At 52.7% G+C, this 23,665-nt stretch overlaps 1 protein-coding gene across 7 annotated transcripts in view; it reads right to left on the reverse strand.

The window, feature by feature from the left end:
* Nucleotides 1-23,665, reverse strand: part of ZNF512B (zinc finger protein 512B) — a 29,919-nt gene that overhangs the window by 3,813 nt on the left and 2,441 nt on the right. Inside the window, exons 2-16 of one of the 7 annotated variants that reach the window (XM_079321636.1) lie at nt 21,790-21,912; nt 20,701-20,780; nt 19,805-19,933; nt 19,285-19,457; nt 18,867-19,120; nt 18,006-18,077; nt 16,296-16,430; nt 14,880-15,004; nt 12,431-12,523; nt 11,512-11,610; nt 10,536-10,814; nt 9,792-9,983; nt 3,405-3,506; nt 2,337-2,399; nt 296-394 (exon numbers count right to left, since the gene is read on the reverse strand). In XM_079321636.1, coding sequence (XP_079177762.1) covers nt 296-394; nt 2,337-2,399; nt 3,405-3,506; nt 9,792-9,983; nt 10,536-10,814; nt 11,512-11,610; nt 12,431-12,523; nt 14,880-15,004; nt 16,296-16,430; nt 18,006-18,077; nt 18,867-19,120; nt 19,285-19,457; nt 19,805-19,933; nt 20,701-20,780; nt 21,790-21,910 — 2,016 coding nt within the window. In that variant the 5' untranslated portion in view covers nt 21,911-21,912. Of the gene's footprint in view, nt 1-295; nt 395-2,336; nt 2,400-3,404; nt 3,507-9,791; nt 9,984-10,021; nt 10,815-11,511; nt 11,611-12,430; nt 12,524-14,879; nt 15,008-16,295; nt 16,431-18,005; nt 18,078-18,866; nt 19,121-19,284; nt 19,458-19,804; nt 19,934-20,700; nt 20,781-21,789; nt 21,913-23,665 lie in introns of those variants that run through there. The other 6 variants (XM_079321639.1, XM_079321638.1, XM_079321635.1 and 3 more) reach the window with 6 other exon arrangements.

Consider the following 23,665-nt stretch of genomic DNA (forward strand, 5'->3'; position numbering starts at 1 on the left):
ACACACAGCCCGAGCCTGGCCCACCCCTCACCCACTGGCATCACCCCCCCGAGGTCAAACTGCTCAGTGCTGAGCTGCTGCAATGAGCCTGGGGGTGTCAGGGACACCGAGGGGGATAGGGAAGGACCCCCCAGGCTGACTGGGAGCTGTTCTTAACAGGGATGGATGGATGGATGGATGGATGGATGGATGGATGGATGGATGGATGGATGGATGGATGGATGGATGGAGACAGCCCAAGGGTGCATGTGCTGGAGCTGGGACCAGCCCAGCCCAGCTCCAGCTCCTTCCTTACCTCCGAGTGAGCCTTGATAATGTGGTACTTGACGCCACTCTCGGAGCTGAACTCCTTCTGGCACAGGAGGCAGCGGTACTTGCCCACTGAGTGATCCCCCTGCAAGACACAGCAGCTCCTGCAGAGCCCAAAGCGCCCTAAGGGGTGACCCTCCCCTGGCTGTGACCCTCCTGTGACCTCAAAGGGACACAAAAGTAACCCTCATGCCTGAAGCACCAGACCTCTGCCAGCCTCGGTGCTGGGCCAGGAGCTCACAGCCACATCCTGAGTTTCAGGCCACGCCACTCGTGCTGCAGCCTGTGTGTCCCCAACACCTGGTGATGGAGCCATTGCCCCATGTCCTTGCTGTCAGCAGATCTGTGATCCCCTGGGACTGAACCACCATCAGATTTATGTCCAACACTCACCTAATTTTCCTGTCACATTGTCAAAGAGCCAGGGTGGCTGCTGGATTCCTGTCAGCAGCGCCCTGGTGGGATGACAGATCTGCCGGCTCTGCTGCAGGTCACGGCACGTGGCAGATAATGTGCTCTCTATTGACGAGGGGGTTATGGATGGGCCCCTCTGGGCCGTATATTTCCTCCCTGGGAATTTCTCCATAGCTGTAAATCTTGACTTAGACAGGTCTCTCATTTCAGGAGAGGACAGGCCTGGCTTCAGGAATCCTTGTGCAAAATCATCCTGGTGCATCAATGCCCACTGAGGATGAGGTGCTGCCTGGGAGCAGCCTCTGCTCTTGCTAAGGCTCTATGTATTGCAACCAGTTCTGCAGGATTTTACAGCAGGAATCACAGACCAGTTCTGGAGGGGTTGTGATTTATTTATACCAAATTTGTTGGCACATGTATTCAAAGTAAATCATCTCCCTTAAGGGGAAGAATCCTGCTGATGGCAGTGTGGGAATTGCAGAGCAACTCCCCACTGCTGACTCCCAATACCTGGCCCCAGCTGTGCCAGGTTTATAGGGTGCAGCTCTGTCGTTCATGGAAATGTTCATGCAGATCCTGGCTGCTTCTCATGCACAGAACCAACCAGAAATCAGCTCCATTTTCTCTCAGAGAAGGAGCTGTCCTGGTCTTCTGTATTTGCTCTTTTATCCTGCATAAATCCAGCTTCTCCTGCCGGATCTCTGCAGCCCATTTTCTAAATGATCTCATTAAGGGCTGCTGTTCCAGCTAGCGCTGGAGGAGTGAGGGAGTTGGTGTTTTTAATAACCACAGGGTATGTATTGGAGCTGCCTCCTGGAAGCTCCATTCAATGGAAGCTGCAGCTGGAAATGTTTCAGGGTATAAAGCTTTAGCAGCTCTTACTTGGTTCCAATTTGAGGGACCTACACAGAGCTCCTGATCCCTCCCCTGGGGCAGCTACAGGGCACTGGAGCTCAGGGCTGCTCCATCCATCCTGTGGGAAGGCACTGGTCTCTGCACAGACCAGCTGCTTCTTCCACAGTCAGCTTATCCCAGGAGGAACCACACCAGCATCCCTCCAGCTGGGCTTCCAGAGGGGCTGTAGGGCTACTCAAATTGATGGAAGAAGACTCCTGATTCCCAGCTGCCTCAGGAAACATTCAGTTTCCAGCACCCAGCTCGTTGGCTCTGAGCTGCTGTGGCTGATGTGTGGTTGTTGACATGCTGGCAGTGTTTAGCCAAGGGCTTGTGAATGATTTGGGGTCTGGAGGGACCAGCTGGGCACAGGAGGACATGAGGCAGCAGGACTTAGACCCACTGCTATGTTTCTATGACACTGTGTGTGTCAGAGGTCTGGGCTTGGGTGAGAAGTCCGTGTTGTGGGACCTTTTCTCTATAACTGGAATAGCAGCTACATCCCCTCCATCCCATCTGCTCAGCTCGAGCCTCTCTGCCTCCATCTGCCGGGTGACAACTCACTTGGAGCAGCACTGCCACCACACCTCCAGCAGCCACCATCCTTTAACCTGTGCCACTGCCCCTTGGCTTGTTCCTTCCAAACCAGCAGGGGAGGGGAAAAGAAAACCCAACACCAAAGCCACCTCTGAGAAAAGGGTGTAAAAGGCAGGACCTACCTTGTTGCAGTTGGCCAGGTGAGCTTTCAGCCCCGAGACACTGGAGTAAATGGCTTCACAGCACTGCAGGAAAAAACAAAGCAGGGTTAGACACGATCCCCCTCATCCCTGCCTTCCTCTGAGCCGTGGCCAGGAGCCTGCTGAGCCAGCACGGCCACCGGTCCAGGCTGAGCAGGGTGAGGTTAATGCTCTGCGAGGCGCCGAGGGCTCTGCTCACACGTTTCCCATTAGTGCTAATGGGAGTCATGTGGCCACATCCCTCTGCAACGGGCTGAAAAACGTCTCCCCTAAATGTCTCCGTGGAAAACCTACATTTGTGAGCTGTTGGGAGGTCCTGCTGGGCTACAGGAGTTCTTGGAGCCACAGCAGAGGCTTAATGGAGAGGAGAAATCACCCAGGCAGCAGCATGACCAGTTTCTGAGCAACGTCTTTTCCAAGTGCCTGTGTATGACATTAATTAGCCAGCCCGGCTCCCCTGGCCTTGTGGGAACTGCCTCCTTCAGAACTCCCATTAGCAAGGCTTTGTTTGGGACATAAATCCAGGCTCAGCACCAGGGTGGGGTTCACCTCTCTGTCAGCTCGGGCCAAGGCTGTGTCTCACAGCGAGATGAGGCACACGCACCGTGCCCTGAGGTTTGTGTTTGTCACAGGGCTTTAAAAAGCTTGGCTTAAATCTATCTAGGCTTAACTCTGAAAGAAACAGGTTCTCTGCATCAAAAGGCTGTGCAGGATGTGCAGCCTTCACCCTATCAGGACCCCTGTCAGGATCTTGGGAGCTTCTCAAAAGCAGCTCCAGAGCTCAAATTGGGCAATGCTGCACTGTTAGCCCAAGGGTGGCCCTGTCCCCAAGCCTGGTGGCTTCAGCACACGAGGAGAATCACAAAGATGGGACATGCTTTAACCAGGCACAGCAGCAAGCTCAAGGGAAGGAGGTGAAAGGTGTGTCTGAGCATCACTGTGATCAGGGGCCCAATAAGAACCATTTTTGGTGGGTTTCTGCCCCAGAAACTCCCTGTTCCTCCTGCAGATGGAGACCAGCCAGCGCATGGAAGAAGAGACGATCCTTACGTTGTTAGGACAGTTGATGCGGCCCTTCTCCTTCACTTCATTCTTCCAGTTTTCCAGCAGCCTGGGATTGAGCTTTGGAAGCCCTGGTCGGGTGTAATTGAGCTGTGAACAATAGCAGTTGATTAGCAGAGCTGCACACCCCAGCCTGGTCCACGGTCCTGCCTCTTCACAAGGGTCTTGCCCTGCTCCCAAGTGAATAGGAGCTGAAAACTACTTGGGAGGCTTCCCCCAGAGATGACATTCTCACCCCCGGGCACCACAGAGCAGGGAGGTGACTCTGGCCACTGCCCTGCCACCAGTGAGGAGTCCCTGGCAAACAGGAGAGGTGAGGCTCCTGCTCCTGGGTCCATGCCCACAGGGACTGAACCCGGGCTTTTGGGTGCACAGTGTTGGCACAGCCCTTCTGCTGTTTTATAACCAGGGGAATAAACAACCCTGCACACTGGGCAGAGGGGCCAGGAGCCTCCATGGCTGCCTTCCATGGATGAATGGGCACAACCCGTTAAACAATGAAAGGCTTTTGTGTCTCTGCCTCTCCTTCTGGCAGGGCAGCTCCTTCCAAGTGCTTTTAATTAGCGCTTTATTAGCGACTTTGAGGGTTAGCATAGCGGGAAGGGCCTTCCCAACTCCAGTTCTGGGGCTCAGCACAAGCCAAGGCAGCTGTGGCTGCTCCAGGCATCTCCGGCCTCCCAGCCACTGTGCCTGGCCCTACCTGCAGGGCTGCTCCCAGCCTGACCTGAGCCACTGTGCCAAGGTCTGCAGAGGACACCAGGCTGCACAGCCACACCAGCACAACTCCCAGCCCAGCCTGCTGAGCTCTGCTAGAGCCACTGGATGTTGTTTTGGCTCTGAGCCCCAAGCCTTCCGAGTGGGAGCAGTGCTGGGTGAGCCCACAGATGGCACAGTGCAGGTGTGGGTACCCAAGCATGTGCCACTCTCCATGCTCTGAGCACAGGATGCTACTGCACCCCTGCATCCATGCTGGATGGAGAGGATGCATGGCCAAAAGGTGCTTGCAGAGGTGCAAACCAGGCCAAGCATTCCCCGAGGTCCCAGAGCTGATGGTTTGGAAGTAGCAGGAAGCTGGCTGGATTTCTTTTCCAGCTGTGACTTTTCCTGAACATGCTGATAAAGCTGCGAATCTGCCTTTGTCCAGCTCCCCCCAGCTGTTCCCAAACCTCCCTGCAAAGAGAAGCTCAGGATGTTCAAGGCTTAGATGCCAGCCTCTCCTTTCCACTCAAACTGAAGTGATCCATGTACCCCTGCAGCCCTCCCCTTGGCACGTGGCAGGGCATGGCTGGGTCAGGGAGCACTGGGCAGGGCACAGGGCCTGTGAAATGGCACTGTGAACACTGCTAGGGCGGATGTGGATGTGGGAAACTCCCCCGAGCCCCAGCATGCTGCAATTCTGTCGTGCTTTGTGGCTGGGGGAGATGCCAGCAGAGCTCTTTGAAGCTCTGGGATGGTGCATCTACCAAGAGCTTGGTCCCCAGCCCGGGGAAGGCAATGCCACCTCCAGGGGAGAACACAGGAGTCCCTTTTTGCCATTGATACTGAGAGCCAGGATGCCAAAGAGCCTCCATAATTAAAACCCAATCAATCCCATGAATGAGCAAACATTAACGGTAACCGCACACAGCCCCAGCAACAACCTCTCCCTCCGTGCATCCCTGGGGAGGAGGCGAGGGGGGATGTTCAGAGATCTGGACTCTGCTGCTCTGCTTTCCCACTCCAGAGAAAAATCCCTCCCTGCTCTCCCCCAACAGTCCTGCACAATAACATGCAAATCCCATGTCTTCCCAGGGCGCTGCGGTTCTGGGAATGTCAAAGTCATCTTTATGTCTCTATTAAGAGGGAGCCCCAGGCATGGAATATTTTATATTTTTTTTTTTTTCTTTTCCATTTATTTTCCTCAAACAGCCTGTAAGTGAAAATTTTCATGGCCAAATCATTAAACGACTACAACTGGTTTTGGCTACAGCCCATCTCTTCTGAACAGTTGAAGGATGCTGGGCTGGGAAGGTTTGTTTCCTTTGACTGATGGTTTTATTTAATTAACTTTCATATTTCAATCCTCTCTGCTCCCTAGACAGCTCTCCCCTTCCCCAAAATATATCACAGCAAATGAGAACCATGCAGGATGTCTCAGCTGAAGAGTACCCCTGAAGCCTTACTCAGGTCCCCAGCACAAGGCACAGTTCTCCCTTCATCCTGTGGAAGGTGTGGATGATGCTGTGAAGGCAAAATGCAGCCAGAGGTGCTGGCCAGCAGCCAGGTCCCACAGGAGGCCCACACCATGCCAGCTCTGCTGAGCAAGGGCAGGAAGGATGGACTCGGCCCCAGCTGGAGCTGGATCCGGTTTGGCCCCCAGTGCCATGAGTCTGCAGGGCTCAGCCTGGCTCCTGCCTGCATTGCAGGGCCATTGTTTTGGGGGACAAATCCAAGCCAGCCTCTTCTGCTCTGGAATTTATCCTGGTTCCAGTATAAAACCTCAAGCCTGGAGATGACTTTTCCCCTTTAGCTTTATGACTGGCCTATGGCTGCCCCTTGCTCCGGATCCTTTGCACCCCACGGCACCAGACTCCACAGGGATGTGCAGACTCGATGGCTGTCCCTACTGACACTGAGACCCTGAGCCATGGGAAGCAAGTGGAGTGTCCATGTATCCCACAGTGGAGCACTGCATCCCTTCCTGCAGGAGCCCATCACAACCTCCAGCACCTTGAAGCAAGGAACCCCACCTCAAGCTCTACCAAGAAAGCATCACACTGTGAAATAGTGGAATTTCCACAGCATTTTCTCCCTTTCTGCCTCTTAGATGCCTCTTCCCTCTTCTCAAAGAGGTTGTTTCTCCTCCTCCACTACATCCCAGAGCCACTGCCATGAGCTGGGAACCTGTAGCATCAAGGCTGCTCACGGGCAGGTGACAGCCCCAGCAAAGTCAGAGGAGGGTCGGCACATCATCTTCATGGAGCTTCTGGAGAGGGGATTTTTCCCAGAAAAGCATCAGGGGTGTGCCCTTCCCCATCTGACATCCCCAGCAAGAGGCTGTTGTGAAACACCCCATCTGTTTCAGCTTATCTGGAGGCAAATAAGGATCGGAGCGAGAAAATAAGACTCCAGTGTATATTTAGAAATGCTGGATTTGGTTAGCGCAGAGCGAAGGCAGCGCAGGCCTGGGATGGAGCAGCAATCGTTTATTCTGATGCCATTGCTTTGGTGTGAAGGAATCCATCCTCCCGGGGAAAGGCAAATGCATCCCACCACAGGCCACCAACAGGATCCAAACCCAGCATCCCTCTCCCTGGCTGGGGCCAGCAGCAATGTGGCCACAGAGAGGGGCTGCAGTGGGGCTGCTCCTGCTGCCAGGCTGAGAGCCCCTGTATCCCATCAGCTTGATGAGGAGCTGTGCCTTCCCCTGGGAAAAGGGTTTGCTGCCTGGAAAAGGGACAGAGAGGGGTGGCTTTCTTCATCAGCTTCCTTGAAACCTACACTGACTGCTGGGATCACAGTGGGGAACTGGAGAGTTCAGGGATGCAGCTTGTCCTGTGCTGCAGCAAGTTTGGTTTGGGTGTATCCATCCACCACTGGCTACAGACCAGAGCTGGGAAGCACCTGTCCCTTTGGAATCCTGGAAATCCCTAGGGTTTGCTGAAAATGTGAAGGAGCAGCTGCAATCTGCTGCTGATCCCTGACATTCCACTTCTCTCCACATCAGTACAGGGTCTGCAGGCCCAGCAGCATACTCCCAATGTCTGGGCATGACTCGGGGAAGAAGAGGTGGTGGTGTGGTGGCCGTTCTGGGAATTCCATCAGTTCCCACCAGTCCCTAGTGCCCTGGTCAAGATGAACTGGTGTTTATCTTCCTGCTGCTCCAGTGGCTCTGGGCTCTCAGCTCTCTCAGGGAGGGCCACCACATGTGCTTGGTGGGGTGGGCACAGGGGCATGGGGACACTGCCAGCTGCTCTGAGCCTCTCATGTGGCACAAGGCTCTCCCACAGGCAGTTCTGTTTTGGGACTGAAATGAGGCCAAATTGGGCACCTGCCTGGAGGTTTCTTTCTCCACCCTGAACTGAACCAGCTTGTAAAGGCAGAGCAGTCCTGAGCAATGCAAACCGTGGCTGAGCAGAGCAGCTCAGAGCGTGCTGAAGTCAGCAAGCTCCCACCAGCCTGCCTGGGCAGAACCTGCCTCCCACCTCCTCCCAGCATCACTCAAGAAAAAATGTCATAGACTGAACAGATTAAAAAGTGTTGTCAAGGGAACGTGACAGCCACTGCAAGACTCACAGGCACATGCACGGCTGTGCACAGATTCACCCACTACACCAACTCCCTCCAAAACCCATGTGGGATTTCATGCAGGGCCTGAGGTCTCTTGATCCTCCAAATCAAGAGCCTTGTTTTGCCGTGTGGGAACTGACCCGATTCCCCCCTTTCCCATCTTTAATGCAAAACTGCTTCTGCCAGCCTCACAGCAATGCTTTGCTTTTTAGCACTGAGATGGGGCTCAGTTCAACTTAAACAATCAGACTCTGAACACAAGAACTGTCTCATTAAAAAAACCCACCAGCACTTCATGGAGCAATTACACCAGTGCTGAGACCTTTACGATGCCTTTGTCAGCCTGAGCATGTGCCCCTGGTCCAGGCCTGGGGTCCTGGCTGCTCCCTCAATTCCAAAAGAAAATACCCAAAGTTAGGAGTAAAGGGAACAATTCCAAGAGTAAAGAGAATAATAAAAGAGCTGAGAGAGGAGAGGGGAAAAGAGAGCAGCACACCTTCTTTCACTGTATCTGAAATAGCTACTTTGGGCTTGGTTTTTTAAAGTTATTAATGCATTGCAGCTGAAGTCATCTGGAAACCAACAATAGCAACACCAAGCACTGGGGAAATAAAAGTTTGCAAGCAGTTCTGGCCCTGAAATGTCCAGCTCTGCCCCAAGGTGGATGGCAGTGCTGCAGCTGGATCCCCTTCTGTGCCAGTGCTTCACTGGGATGCCAAGGGGGGTAAAGAAGCTGCTGGTTTGTTTCTGTGCTGGATTTCCAGCTGCCCACCACGTGCAGACCAGAGCTGAGCCAGGCTGAGCTTCTCTGGGTCTCTGCAGGACCATGGTGGCACTTCTGCTGATCACACATAGGTGCCAGGACAGCATGGGACAGTCTGTGGCAGCAGGAGGGCATTTTGGTGTAAGCTGTTCTCTCCTGCCACCCCTTTTCATGGGAGTGACCCCCATCACTTCTCCAAGATGGCTCTAACCTTGGGCTGTTCTCATGGCTTGAGGTAGTCCTCTGGGCTGGGACTATTCACACTCTCCTGATGCCCTCTGATCCTCACTTCCATCTTTGCAATGTGCCAAATATCTTGCCAGGGTGAATTTCAGAGCACTGGACAAGAGATGCCCAATTCTTCAGAGCAGGGAACAGGCTTGGCACCTAACTGCAGAGTCACCTGCTCAGGAAACAGACTGCACCTCATGCAGAGACTTGCAGAAGAGCTCTGCATTGAATCCTGGCAAACAGAAACAACTCCTATTGCCTCTTTTTTCCCCCTTTACACTGAAAAGGTTTATGATTTACTTCCTTTTACAGTCCAGAAGGAGCATACCTGGAGGGAATTTCAGCTTTAGTACACTCCCAGGAATAATCACCTCCTCCCACAGCCAGAAGGGAGGTTTGGTTTAATGTGTACTCACTCCAATGCTTACAAAAAGCCCAAGCCTGCTGGGGCCCTGAGCAAACCCCACAGCACTGAGCCACGAGTGCACTGCTGCTGGAGCTTGCAGGGCTCAGTGCTGTCTCCACTCTCTGCCTTCCTCTGCTCCCAGGAGTGCTGTTCTGGGATGCTGCAGGCCTTCTACCTCCAGGAAAGTATCTCCCAGAAGTTAAGAAAAAGATGTGAAAGGGAGGGAATTCTGCCTGGGGCATCTTTGCTCTCTGACAGCACAAGAGAGATGGTTTCAGATCCGATCTCTTCACGTGCTCCTCTTGGCTGCCAGCCTCTACTTCCCTGCTCAGCATGGACCAGAAATGACCTCTCACCCCAACACTCTCGGGGCCAGACCTTGCTCTCTTCCCAGTGCATCACCTCTTCCTCCAAAGGGCACAGCTGCCTGCTGCTGGGAGCCTCCAGACCACAGCGGCTCAGCCTGTGCTGGGTGGGCTCTTCAGCAATAAATCTGCCATCACAGCTAATTAATTTAAGGCACAGCAAGTGAGACATGTGAGCCCTCAACCAGCTGGAGCCAGGCTGGAATCCTGGAATCTCCGTGTACAGCTGGAGCCAGGCTGGAATCCTGGAATCTCCGTGTACAGCTGGAGCCAGGCTGGAATCCTGGGATCACTGTGTGCAGCTAGTGCAAAAACCAAAAGGAGAACTGGAGGCTGCTCACCCGCTTTGTTTCAGGCACCAGGTCATCCTTCATCCTCCGCTTGGTCCAGTCCCTGGCCAGCTCATCCTCTGCTATCTCCTGGAGGTGGAAGACGGCGACTTGGGCTGACGTCCGGCGGATGCGGCCGCTCGGGGTCCTCTCAAAATCTTCTACAGGAGCAGGCTCTGGCTTCACCTCTGGCTCCTCTGGAGGCTGCAAGAGAGAGTCAGGAAGAGCATGGCAAGAAAGCAAGTGAGCTCTCCAGCCCCGGGACAGGGGTGCTGGGATTTGGGCTCTGTGCTTCCAGATTTGCTTTGTGCCTCTGCACTGGAGCATGGGAGCAAGGGGAACACCCCACCCCAGCCCAGCAGCAGCCATAGACTGTGTCCCTCCGTGCTCCCACGTGTACAAATGTCTCCAGTTATTAGAGTTAGGGAGTGATTAGTGTCAACAGGGATCAACACAACAGAAAGGGATGCTCCCCAGGGACAGATCCTGCCACCCCAGCACTGGCAAGCAGCTGGCGCTTGTGAGGGAGCAGCCTGAGGTCTGTTTCTTTTTCCTGCAGAGCACAGACGCACAGTGTGCTGGAGCACAGCCCTGTGGGCACTGGGGAAAGGGAATGCTGCTGACCACTCTCACCAACAGCATTTTTGGAGGGGAGGAGGAGGGTGTACCCTGTTCCCCCTGCCGACACTGCATGGTACAACACACGTGCACGGTGATTGAGGGAGGGAACAACACTGGCCCGACGCCTGCACCTGCCTTGGGCGGCGCGGCCTTGGCCGGCTCTGTCCTGCCCGCGGGCTCTGGCGCTCTGCAGTCCCCCCCGGGGGCGGCTCCCCGGGCTGCGCTGGCGTCCGCGGCGCTCACCGGCGCCGGGTGCTCTGACCGCACGTGGTAGTCGTGGCCAGCCTTGGATTTGTACTTCTTGCCGCAGTGTGGGCAGCTGAACACGGGCTTGTCGGCCTCGGCAAGCTGCTTGCCACACCGCTTCTGGTGGTACTGGTAGCCCATCAGGCTGGAGAAGTTGGCCACGCAGCCCTATGGAGATGGGGAGAAGGGGAGGGTTAAGGAGGGCTGGGGCTTCATGTGGCCACAGTGAAAGGTTGGGGTGTCGTTTCTCCAGGGAGGAACATTCCCGAGGAGCCCACTCCAAAGAGCAGCTCTGCCAATCCATCCTCCCCAAGTGTTGGGGAATTTGACAGTTCCCAAAGAGCCAGGCACAGGCACGACAGACAGTGTCCTGGAGGGATGGGAGGAGCTGTCCCTGCCCCTGGCACGCCCTGCCCCAACACACCAGAGCTGTCAGGACAGACACACAGCAGCAGGCAGCGGGAGGGAAGGCACGGGGGAGGCACTGCCTGCAGGGAGAGCAAAGCACCCGCGGGACAAACCTCTGCCACACGCCTCCCTTACCTGTTCGTGACTTGTCTGCAACCCGCTCGGCTCTGCTTTTGCTGGGGTTTGCTTTGGTTTTACACTGTGCCCAGGGCAGGCTGTGCCCCTTCTGAGCTCAGGAGGCAGATCCTGCCCTGCAGCGCTCCTCAGTCTGCCCTGTGCCCACCCTCCTGCTGGGCTGTCCTGTTGCTGGAGAGCCAGTGGGACAGGGATTGGGATGGCTGAGCTAAGGTGGAAACATCAAGCACATGCCAAGGGATGCCTGGAGAGTACATGTCCCCTTCTGGGACTCACTCCTTCCACCTTTTCACAGAACGAGAAACAAGAATTGTTCTCGTACCTCATTGGGGCATTTCAGTTTTCCCATCTGCTTTAGCACTTTCCTCAGCCTTTCCCGCTCTTCCTGTTCACCAAGTCCAGCGGTTTCCACAGGAACAGGCTGGAAACAAGGAAGTAACAGAAGCAACAGAGTCAACCATTTACTCATGTCCTCTGTGCCAGGAGTGGATGGTAAAGCCCTGCCTTGCAGGGAGCTGCCCTGGGCTGGAGGGAACCTCTCACTAGGAGAGCTGGATCTCCCACTGCTTCACTGGATCTGCTCATGCCTTTCTTGTGATTACACCCAAAGGGCCAGATGAGAAACCCAGGAGCAGTTCCTGCACAGAGGATTCAGTGAGACTGAAGAGCAGGAGATTAAGGCACAGGTAAAAGACAAGTCACAACTGGTAAGCATGGGACATGCAGAAATGTAGTTATGCCTTGCCCAGGGATGTACAAAAACAGACTTTTAAAACAGCATCTAAACTAGTGCCTGCAAAATTTATTCATGATAAATTTTGTGGCTGCTTCTCCCATGCATGATGGAGAGCTAAAGAGCAGATTTTGAGATTGGTGCAAGGCAGAACCCATCAGTCCCAGATTTGCAGGCACAGTTTTGGAGGCAGAGCTTTGCCACTCAAAAGCCACCTCACCATACTCACCAGATCTTCCTCCATGTTGGGATCTGAAACCCTGTTTTATTTTTTCAGTCCTCTGCTCTACTTATCAGGATCAACATGAGCCTAAACTCACTACCTGAGAAGGAAATGCTTTCCTTGGCAGGAAGGGGGAAGGCCACCATCCAGGCTGAGCAGCGTGTGAAATGCTCCAAAGGTGGATCCCTCCTTCACAAAGATCATGGAAAGAGGACTTTTGATGGATGGCTTCATATCCTGCATGGAGAAAGGAAGCACAGGACAAGCACAGCCCAGCTCCCTTACCTTGCTGACATGTTCAGCCATGGTGTGGTAATTCAGCCCAGCTTTGGACTTGAACTGCTTCTTGCAGTGCTGACACTTCAAGGCATCCTGCAGCTGAAGGAATTAAAGACAAGTCACCAGACAGGCCACACCCTTCCAAAGACTGCTACTAGTCAATAACCCCATGGGTGGCTGTTGCTGCACCATTACCCAGTGGTGGGACCCAGCAGGCAACACAGCATCCCTGTTTCCCATCCCAAGCCCTGCCTGCAGTTCAGTTGTCCTGGATGCTGTTATCAAACCCACATGCCCCAATTTTTGGAAAACATTCCATTTTGGATTTAGATTTAAAGCCTCACTGGCTGAAAACATCTGGATCTGGTGTCTTACTTTTCCTGTTAAAGAGTTAGAGAGAGAAGAAGCTTTGATCAACCAGTGCCAGTGGACTGTGCTCTGCAGCCCTGTTAAGTAAGACAGATGCTGGTGTACAGGGCCATTTCTGGGTGCCTGGGCTCTGTGAAATTAAGGACACAACCACAGGAGGGTATTTTCTGCCTCTCATTGCCCTGCTGTTTGACCCAACTCAGCCTTGAGTGCATGGGGAGATGCATTAACTGCAAACCCCGAGGGACAAGGGGTACTTGCACAGTGGGTGAGCAGATCTTGACTTTTGCTGGGGAAGGGACCAGAATTTATTGACTCAGGAGGTTCATGCTTTGGGCACCAAGAGACAGAGTATCTTGACAGGGAGCTAGTGCCTGGCTGGCCATGGTAATTCCTGCTTCTCCTGACAGATGATTGAAGGGAGAGTGGTGAAGGTCAAGCAAGACTGAACTAAAAGCTAGAGAGGCAATGAAGATGGATCTGCAAATCTCTCCTCATTATGGAACTCTGAGAAAAGGAAGAATAGACTCACTGCAGTCAGTTGGGAGTGACTCATGGTACCTGTGCTCCCATCAGTTAATCCTGTCCCAGACCCAAGCACTTGATCCTAACAAGGTGGATGCTAACAGCTCCTTGACTCATTAGATGCTACTAGCAGCTAATTTGGGATTTACTCCTCTGGTCAACACTTAAAAACATACCAAGCCCATATTCCAACAAGCCCTCCCACCTGGGATACCAGGAGGATATAACTGCCCTTGCCTCCTTCAGGACTAAGAATGTTGCAACCCTATCCATCTCTTATTTCCATTCCAAAACCAAAGGAAACAGGTGCAGACTGCACATCCTTTTCCCACTGTCCAGCTAAGGAATATATCAGTCATTAAAGAAGAGGAGATGCCTCAACCCCAGGATGGCTTCTGATAGGGTGGCTGTAGCAGCAGGATCTCACTAAGGTTGTGCCACAGGTACATCTTAGAGATGGAATGCTGAGAGCTGAACCTCTGCTCACACACCTGGAGCTTAGCATGAAGCATCCCAGCTCCCACAGCACCATAGCCAGCTCTGGCAAGGACTCTCCCTCTCAGGAAGTCTGACAGAACACCCACTCCAAGGGCTGGAGCCCCAGATCTTTGGCTGAATATGGGGTTGGCATATTTCCAGCAGGAAAGACACCACAGACTGCTCCAGCAGAGCCCTGCTCAGCAAATCCTCTGGCTGTACAGCCTGCACAGAGCCAGCCTGGCTTGGGAGATGCTCCAAAGTGGAGGAAATACAACCAATGATGGCCAGGATCCTCACTCCACTGAGGCCAGGAGCGTATTGGAGGCGGCAGGATTCTGCCCAGTGTTGCTGTAGTACAGGGTTTGGGAGGGACAGCAGCCTCCCACTGCTGTATACACAGCAATGCAATGGCTGGGGGAGCATTTACAGAAAATGAATGTGGAATCAAAGCCCAGCCACATATTTTCAAAGCAGGAGGCATCGATCCCACGTTGGCTTTCTGTGGCGACGGCTCCGCCAGGTGACGGATGAAGACGTGATCCTGTGCTCTGATGGATGGTGGTGTGGCACACAGACTATTTTTCACTGCACCATTACTGAACCCCTGCATCCTGACAGCCTGCCTGAGCACATCCAGGCTCAGGGTCTCCCTGAGACACACTCTCATGCAACCAGTTTATCTGGTCTGATACCAGGCACAGCACACAGTGAAACCTCACAGCCAGGGCTCCAGAGCAGGCCAGATTAGAGACAGCTCCAACAGTCTCTCCAGTCTTAAAACTATTTGTTTAGCTACTAGAAATACCTGTCTCTGTTGAGACACTGGGGCAAGGGGCCCAGATCACAAAGGGATTCAGAATTGCTGAAAATTAGGGTCCAAATCCCTCTGGGTCAATGCAAGTCAGCTAGTAAGCTGAAGATGACCAACAAGTGCTCCATCAAGTGCTAAGATTACTGTGTCAACAATCAAGCACAGTCCAGAAAGGTTTTAGGAGCACCACTGTACATTTATGAGAGGCACATGTCCACATCCATTCCCCTCCAAAATCCATGTGTTTGACTGAATAAAGCAAGACCTTACTTTCTGGCAGACATCCATGTGCTTTTTGAGTCCCACAATAGTTTTCCTGGTTATAATACTGCAGGTTGGACAGGAAACTTCCCCCTTCTCACTGATCTCCCGCTGCCACTGGTCCTCTGGGTTTGCTGCTGAGGGAGAGGAGAGAGGTGTTACATCCAACCTGCCTCGCCTGCTTGATTTGATAAGTTGAAAAGCAGTGAAGTGAGAAAGTTCCTGATGTTAAAAAAAGAGATACACTCTCCCAGGCAAAGCCAAAACTGGACATGAACTATGCAGCTCTCCCTGCTCCATCTCTTGCAGCTGCCCAAGTAAACTGGGTCACTGGGTCATTTTATGTGGAGTTACCAGACCTGGTGACCTGGGGAAACACCCAGGTCTTTCCAACCACTCTGGTATCCTGCACACTGGGAGTTATAAAAAGATGATGATGCCCCCAGCCACCTGATCTTGCCCTGCTTGGAATAACTTCCCCCAGCCAAAAGAAACAATTAGCGGGAGTGAAACAAAGGTGAGAGTCTCAGCTCCATCCGGACGTGTGCCTGGAAAGCTTCTCTGGCAATCCTCTTCCCAGCAGACAGAGGAAGCTGGGGGATTGCTGGCTTCCAGGCATCTGTTTATTTGAATGGCTGTGACTGGCCTTTAAAAAACCCCAAATAAGAGATATGTGGGGCCAAAAGCAGCCTGCAGGCCTAGAGTTCACGCCATGTTCTCAGCAGAGCAGCACTGGTCTTCCAGCAAGGGAAGCCTGGGCTGAATAAAATCTGCCAAGTCTGTTTATTTGGATGCTCTTGCATAGCTGTGAGATCAGAGAGTCGTTTATTTGAATTTGAAAGCAGTGCAAGGCACTGCAGCTGTGTTTATCTTGCACATCCTGTGTTCCTCCTGCTGTCAGAGCTCTCAGGGAAAGCAAGCAACCTGTGCTGGGTGTAGGCTGCACCTCGAGGCATTACATACAGGGAAGGTGTAATTATGCCCAGAGTTATGCACTGGTGTCATTGATGGGAATGATGCTAGAAAAATGCCATCATCACATGGGTCACAGGCTGACTCACAGTGAAGCCAGGTGGAACTTGGCTCTCAACTCCCAGCACTTTCACCACGTTGACCTGGCAGAGAACTGAAGGTAAGGTGACCCTCAGGATGTCAATTGTGGTGGCACCAACATTTTAGCAGCAGTGGCTGTGCTCACATCTGTGTTATATCCCAAAATGGCAGGAGCTGTGTGCTCCTGCATCTGACTTTGTGCTGCTTCTTCTGACAAACCTTTCAGAAAACTCACCCAGCAAACTACCTGAGGGGTGTGGGAACCACAAGCTGCAGGTGGAGGTGGAGATGGAGGCATGAAGGTAGGGACCATGCAGGCTTGGGGTAGTGCACAGAAAAGCAGCTACACTGCACACAGAGCTGCTGCCTCACCTGCTGGTGGATGCACAGATGTTTCCTTCTTCACACCAACTCCTGGAGGTTTCTTTTTCAGCTCCTCCATGTTTGCATTTCCCTCTAGCTTCTTGGCTCGATGAGCTTTTGCTTTGTCCTCTGCTTTGACAAGACCTGTAAAGAAAGAGGATTTTTATTCACTACTTCTTTCAACGCCTTTAGAGCAACTCACATTTAACAGGTAAAAAGTTTCTCTAAGCCAGGGATACTGGGCTGGCTGCATGTCTGCCAAGGCTGTGCATGTAGGCTCAGGTCCATAATTATGACAAGCAATATTCTAACAGCTTGTGGTGTTTTAGCAACAGCATCATTTCCCCCAGCACAAGTTTATGAACTATGGAAACTCCATGGCAAAGTGAGGTAGGGTGACTCTCTTCCAACCAGGCAGACTGGTTGGGGAGAAGGGAATGGGGTGTTTTCCAAGAAAGTGAAAGGAGGAATTGGAACAGCAAATTCAGTGTGTAAAAGGGATGTTCCTGCTATGTTCCTGCACTGGAAATGCTGTTTAACTCCCCTGGATCCCCAAATCCATGTGCAGTTCAGCCCTGTGTCTGTGTTTCCACAAAGGGTGCTGGAGGCAATGAGGTGAGAACCATGGTCAGATCCACACCTGTCCCATGAGGGTCCACATGCTCCTAAACCTGGGAGTTGTAACTCTTGCAAATCCAGGGTCTGAATGGAGACAGCACCCCATGACGTGCTGGGGCACCCTCATCTTTGGGAAGTGACTGCCACAGGGAACTTGGGGAGTGCTGGCAAATGCCTGCCCCCTTTCACTTTCTATCTGGGGCTGTGGGCCATGGGGACATCTTGTTCTCCAGGAACCCACAGCAGATGCTTCAGTCTCTGGCAGTGCCTCTGTGGGGAAGATAAGGGAAACAAGCCCAGACTTCCCAGGAGCCAGACCAAAGGAAATCACAGAGACCACATCCAGCCTGCTCGTCAGTGCTCAATTCCTTCAAAGCCATTAGTGCCTCTCCCCTGAGTGCCTCATATTGGAAGGTGCTGCCTCCTGCAGTGCCTGGAAATCCTCTTTCTATTTCTCTCATAGTCAGCCTGAATCCAGTTGCTCTCATTCCAGGGATGCTCCAGGATTTCCCCCTCCTTCCCAGCCCAGCTGGGTGTATTTATGGAGCATGACCAAAGTCCCACTTGCTCTTGCTTTGTCAGGCTGCAGCAGCCAATTCCTGGGCCTCCTCTCAGCAAACATCCCAGCAACCCCTCTCCTCTCCCTTGGATTCCTTCTCCTGGATGTGGGCGACCAGCCTGGAGATGGAGTCTGAGGGATGGGTGCGTCAGCAGCCGCCTTTCTACGCAGCAGAATTCCTTCCGACGCCGCTGGGAACGCTGCGACACCCTGGGATGGTGGGATGGAGATGGGATGATGTTTCTCGTATCTCCCTGGTGTCAGCAGCTTGTTACTCTTGTGTTACAGATGAACATACACGGATCCTTTCCTCTCTTCCCTCATTTCCCAGTGCCAGGCTCCAGAACAGAGCAGACAGGGTTGTTATCAGTCCCAGCTCTGCGGCTGCTTTTCGCTCCTTTTATGTCTCTCTCATGGTAAAAGGTGCCAATTCCTCCAGTGTGAGATCCTTGGGCTTTGTCTGGCTCCTGGGGAAGGAGCTTCCCTGCAATGCCCAGGGGGAAGATACAACCCTACAGATGACCAGAGTTGTCCTGTATTACCTTTCAGTCCAAATGTCCCCGAGATGGATGGCTGCTCCCCCGTAAACTTCTTAGGAGTTTTCTGTTTCCTTCCTGACTCAAAAGAGAGAAACAGAGAGAGAGATTTGGTCAAATAACTGTACTGTCAAGGAGATTCATCGGTCCTGGGGCATGGGGTAGGCACACACTCCATGTTAGGAGTGGGTCAAAGGCTGTCAGATGAAGCACCCACCCACTAAACATCAACTGACTGCTACTTCCCACTCCACAAAACCAATATAAATCTGTTATTCAGGATTAATTCAATGAGGGAAAGTGTTGGCTCTGTCTAGGGCAAAAGCTAAGCAGTTCCCACATGTGGCTGTGGTAGTTTGCTTTGGTGCTGCAAGCAGTGGAACCCTAAACACAGTGGTTGATGGAGACAACCACTGCCCTACACCAGCTCTGCAGTGACCATGGGCAAATGGAGCTTCCTTACCCTGTCCCAATCCTTCAGGAAAATGGTTTTGCCAGAACCATCCTGGTTTAACCTGACACACTGAGTGAGGACAGGCAGGCTGACATGGCAGCTTGCTGTGCTGCCAGGAATTCAACCCATTTCCAATCCTAACATGGGATTGTTAAGATTGGAAAAGATCTCTAAGATCATCAAATTCAGTCATCACACAGGTCCTTTAGAAATATTTCTACCACATTTACAACTGGGTTTTGACTCCCAGTGAAGCTGCAAAAAACTAGAGAGCAGGGCAAGGTCTGGAAACAAGGCTTGGCTATCCTTGGATTCAGAGAGACACTTGCAGCAGTGCTGGCTGCACATCCCCTTCTCTTGGTACAGCTCTCTCTGGGCTCCTGAACCAGTGTAGCTCTGGGCTCTAATCTTACTGTGCTTCATCCTCTCAGGATCTTCCTCCTGCAGGGAGGCCTGGCTGCCCCTCTGCTGCCCAGCATCCTTGCCACTGGAGGACTTGGCCGTGGGGGTGGCAGCTGCCATGGCCTCAGCTGCTGCAATCTGGAACTCCTTGCTCTCCCGGCTCTCCGCCAGGCACTCGCCATTCTCCGCGTGCTCCTGGGCCACGGCTTTTTCCATCTTTGCCTGTTTGGGATGGATGGTGGGGCAAGCTGAACTCTCAGCAGGTCTAGGGCAAAGCACAGAGGGCTTGTTTAAAGAGGGGTTGTTAGATAAGTGTCCTGACACCTCTCCCCCCTCACCAGCCCGGGTTGTAGGAATGGAAGCAGGCATGTTCCCCTTCTCCCAGCCATCCCTGTGCCACTGCCATGCAGCCCAGCCACAGCCTGGTACCTTTTCTTTCCACTGCTCTTCCCAATGGCCTTGGGCACTTTGTTTTCTGCTTTGCTGGTTGGAACTGGCCGGTCCAAGTGATTCCAGAGCCGATGCTTTTCCAGCTGGGTTTTGGAGCTGAAGGCAGCTTCGCAGTATGAGCACGAGTATGTCAGCTTCTCTGAGATTGCACCCTGCATGGAGCAGGGAGGGGCAGGTGAGCACAGACATTAGATCACAAGAGAGAGGCTTTTTCTGATGCAGGCATGAACATAAATCATGTGGAATACCCTTCTGCCCTTCCAAACAGTTACCATAAGTCCATGATCACTCTGGGCCAGACCTCACACTGAGCTGCAGAGAGCTCAGTCCCTCTCACACACACACACCTCACAAACTGCTCCTGGCCTATCTCTGCCCTCCCCATTTTCACCTCATGTTTTTCCTGGTGTTTAAGGCCTGAAAGCAGCATTACCCTGCAGATGGTAATGGGAGAGCCAGCCACTGGAAAGGACAGACAGTTCTCCAGTCTCCTCCTTACCCCTTGGCAGCGCTGGTAGTGGTACTTCAAGCCATAAATGCTGGGGAACTCCAGCCAGCAGCCTGAATTGGGACATTTCACCCTAGAGTGGGCTTTGAATTCATCCTTCCACTGGTTCATCAGGGGGAGCTGGGAACAGGAGAAACAAGAGATAGCTGAGTAAAGAGCACCCTGTGCCTGGGTGTGTGATGGAGCATCCCAAGGGAGCTGGGAGCATGAGACCTCTGATGATTCCCATCCACCCCTTCCACCACACAGCCATGAAGTGGACCCCAGGGGTGTTTCAGTGTAACAATGCTCACTCCAGTGAGAGCTGCTGGGACAGATGCTGCAGGCTCCATAGGCTGATGCTTCCTGCTGAGGCTTTACCTTGCTGTGCCTCCCAGAGAGCACACACACTCCCTACCAGGCTGGGGAATAAATCAGGCCTGAAGTCACCCGGCTGATTTAATCACCCCACATTTCATCTACTCCATAAATCACCCTATGCCCCTGCTCTCATGACAAACTGCTCCATGTGTTGTCCATGCCACCAGGCAGGAATTAAACTGCACAACTCTGCAGGGTATAAATCACCCCCTTGCCATTGCTGCTGGCTCATTAGCCAAGCCTGACACGGCTTTGACAGGATCCAGTCATCTGGACATGGCCCTGGGAAAGTGAGACTGGAAAGGGTTACAGCTCCTTAACCGGGGTTTTGGAAGATGCTGGATGCCTGCTTATAGAGCTTGGGGGACCAAGATCTTGCTCAGTCCAAGACAAGGCTACTCTGAAGATTGAACCACAGAGAAGGCAGATTTAATCCTAGAATGGGGCTGGCTGGAGGGCACACTGCAGGGCATGTCAGACAGAGTGAAGCAGGGAGGGCTCAGGGACTGGAGTGTGTGGAGTCTTACAGGGATATCTTTCAGTGCCTGGTTCTCAGCCTTGGGTCTTCCTTTCTTCCTGCCTTCAGTTTTGTCACTGGTTACATTTCCTGCAAACAGACACAGCACATATCAGCAGCCATGCTGGAGGAACCACTGTCCCAGTGATTCTGCTGCCCAGCCCCAGATTCCTGCTGCCTGCCTGGTGCCCTCAGCTCTAGGCTGGCCATTCTCTGTCCTAGCAAGGATGGAGATGCCCCTCTGGAAGACATTGCCAGCTCCCTTGCAAATGAGGTGCTGATAAGATGTGGCACAGGGAAAAACAGTCTCTTGAACACAGGCGTGTTCATATTGTGGACAGCTGGAGTTCATTCCCTTTAGCAATAAGTTATCCTCCTCTGTTAGCAATTATGGCTTCAATCCCCTCAAGGTAACAGGGGCATCTGGGAAACATTTAGGGCACACGCACTTCCCCACAAAGCCACTGATTTTGGAAGCCCTATCTGATCTACATCAGTGGGGTCCAACCCTCTCCCTCTCTGCAGGCACCCCTCAGCATGCAGAGCTGCCCTTAGCAAGGTAAAGGCAGTGTGACCCTCTCTCATAGAGGGGATCTGCCCAGCAAAAACACACAGGAGGAAAAATCTCCTTGGGCCTGGAGATTCCTGGATAGAGAAATCAGCCATCCATCAGCGTGACAGCCCTTAGTGTGAGGGTCCCCCGGGGCTAGTACACTCACAAGCCTCCACCCCGGGGGCCTCACACGGGAGGCAGCAGATGGCCTGAACTCATTTAAGCCTTTCCATCCTTTGATGTAACACTTAGCTACCAACACGATAAATAGGCGGCGAGACACCCATCTCGTTAAGCCAGACACACGCCTCTCCGAAGGGAGAGATCATCTCCAGCCCTCCCCTCCTGCTCCCAGGGACCAGCTCTCTGCAGCTCCCAGGGCTGGGGCTTCTTGGCCAGCACAGCCCTCACTGGTGAGTCAAAGTGAGAGCAGAGACACACCGAGACCCAGGCCACTTGTTTTGGCAGCCATCCCCCAACTCCTGCCACTGGGCTCATCCTCTCCACCCCATCCACCTCCACTGAAAGGACAAATCAGTTCCTTACCCAGCTTGGGCAGCTCTGCTGGCGGGTTTATCCTCGTCTCTGTCCTGCTTTCTTTGCTGGCAGTGGGTTTGTTGGAGCCTGCAGTTTTCCTTCCACCTTTACAGGTATAGGAATCCGCCATCTCTGAAAGGAGCAGGAGAGGCGTTAAAATTCACTCCTCGGAGCTGGGAACAACACATGGTGAAAGCAAGGAGAGCTGCTGGGGAGGGAGGGAGGGAGGGAAATGAGAAAACCATCACGCAGCTTCAAGATTCCCACAAAGAGAAGAAACGGGACGTGCTTCCGAGTATTTGTTCTACAGTTGAGGAACGCCACAGACATGGCTGGAAAGCTGCTTTCATTACAGCCTGGCTTCCCCTTCACATACAATGGCAAAGACTTTATTAAAAATTATGGGCTGACTTTGCCCAGAGAAGTAGTGAATAAATGGCTTTTCCTCTTCGTTTATTTCTCCGCTTTCATTTAAGACACCAAAAGCAAAAAAAAAAAAAAAAAAAAAAAGTGAGTTTTAATGAACAGATGTAATGATAAATTTCCAATTTTCCTTATTAATGGGAAACTGTTATAAACTGAGAATTGTTAATGTTATCTGAATTTTCCGTATTAATAATTCAATTTGGCTTCTCTATAAATAATGAACGTCAGGAATTATCACACAAGGCCCACTCTCACTCCTGCTGGAAGTGGGCAGTAGGACACCCCTCCATTCTGCAGTGCCAAGAGGAAGCCCACAGCATGACTGGCTCTGCCTCCAGCTTCAAGTTCCTTCCTCCCCTCCCAACAGCACAAGCACATCTGAGGATGGGGGCTGCTCTGGGAAATGCCATATATGGATGTGGGGAAAAGAAGTCCTCCATGCCCCCACAATGAGAGCATCAGGCCCTTGGGAAGAGATTCCTTGGACCACCATGACCTTGAGACCTTTCCTGGGACAGGATGCCAGCCTCGTCACCCATGGGTTTTTTTAAAACACAGATTTGACTCATCACATGCAATTCCTCCCATGTTTAGCATCATTTAACTCAAAGGAGCTGATTCCCAAAGCATCCACACTCATCCTCATGCCCAGAGGGATGGAGGAGCATCTCCTGTGTGGCCAGATTGCCAGCCACGACACCAACATGTGGGACATGAGGGTCCAGCTGTCCTTTCTGAGGTGTCCCCTGGGACTTTCTGTGTAGGATTGGGGACTTTCCATGTGGGATGCAGCCCACACGCTCTGAGAACTGGCAAAAGCTTCCAGCATGTGCTCGGCTGGTGACACATATGTGGTTGTTTGCATGGACACAAAGGTTAATCAGATCAAGTGAGAAATTCCAGCCTTGGAAACTGGTTCTGTGGCATTTGGAGCTGAACATGGGGATCGCTGATTCAACTAATTTGGGCTCTTTTGGTGGGAGAGTTGGGTAGGAGTTTGTAGCCTGCCTGACAGTGGCTCCTTCCTGGAGCAGGCACAGAGAAGGGTCCCTGTGATCCTTTCCCAAATACACCTCCCACCAGTGTGGGCACTGCTACTGTCCCCAGTCCTCCAGGGACAAATGTGCCAGTCCCCTTCCTTCCCATGCTGCCTCCTGGCACCTCTGAGCAATCCTCACTCAAGCTGCTCACAGTAAAAAGGGAAAAAAAGAGACTCACGAAAAAACAGTGAAGTGAAAGCTGAAAACAAGATTTCTGTGCTTACAATGAGGTGAAAACCAAGGGGAAACCCACACAACTGACACCTTTATCCAGCCAGGGCTAGTGCCAAAACACAACAGGGTTTGGAGCACAGAACCTCTCTGCCTGCCTTGCTGGCCAGCTAAACGTGACACTCAAAGGGTGACAGTCAGGGCAGACCTTGTTGACATCTCTGGTGCTCACCTCTGCACCTCATGAC

Source organism: Erithacus rubecula, assembly GCF_903797595.1.
Source record: "Erithacus rubecula genome assembly, chromosome: 18".
Lineage (NCBI taxonomy): Eukaryota > Metazoa > Chordata > Aves > Passeriformes > Muscicapidae > Erithacus > Erithacus rubecula.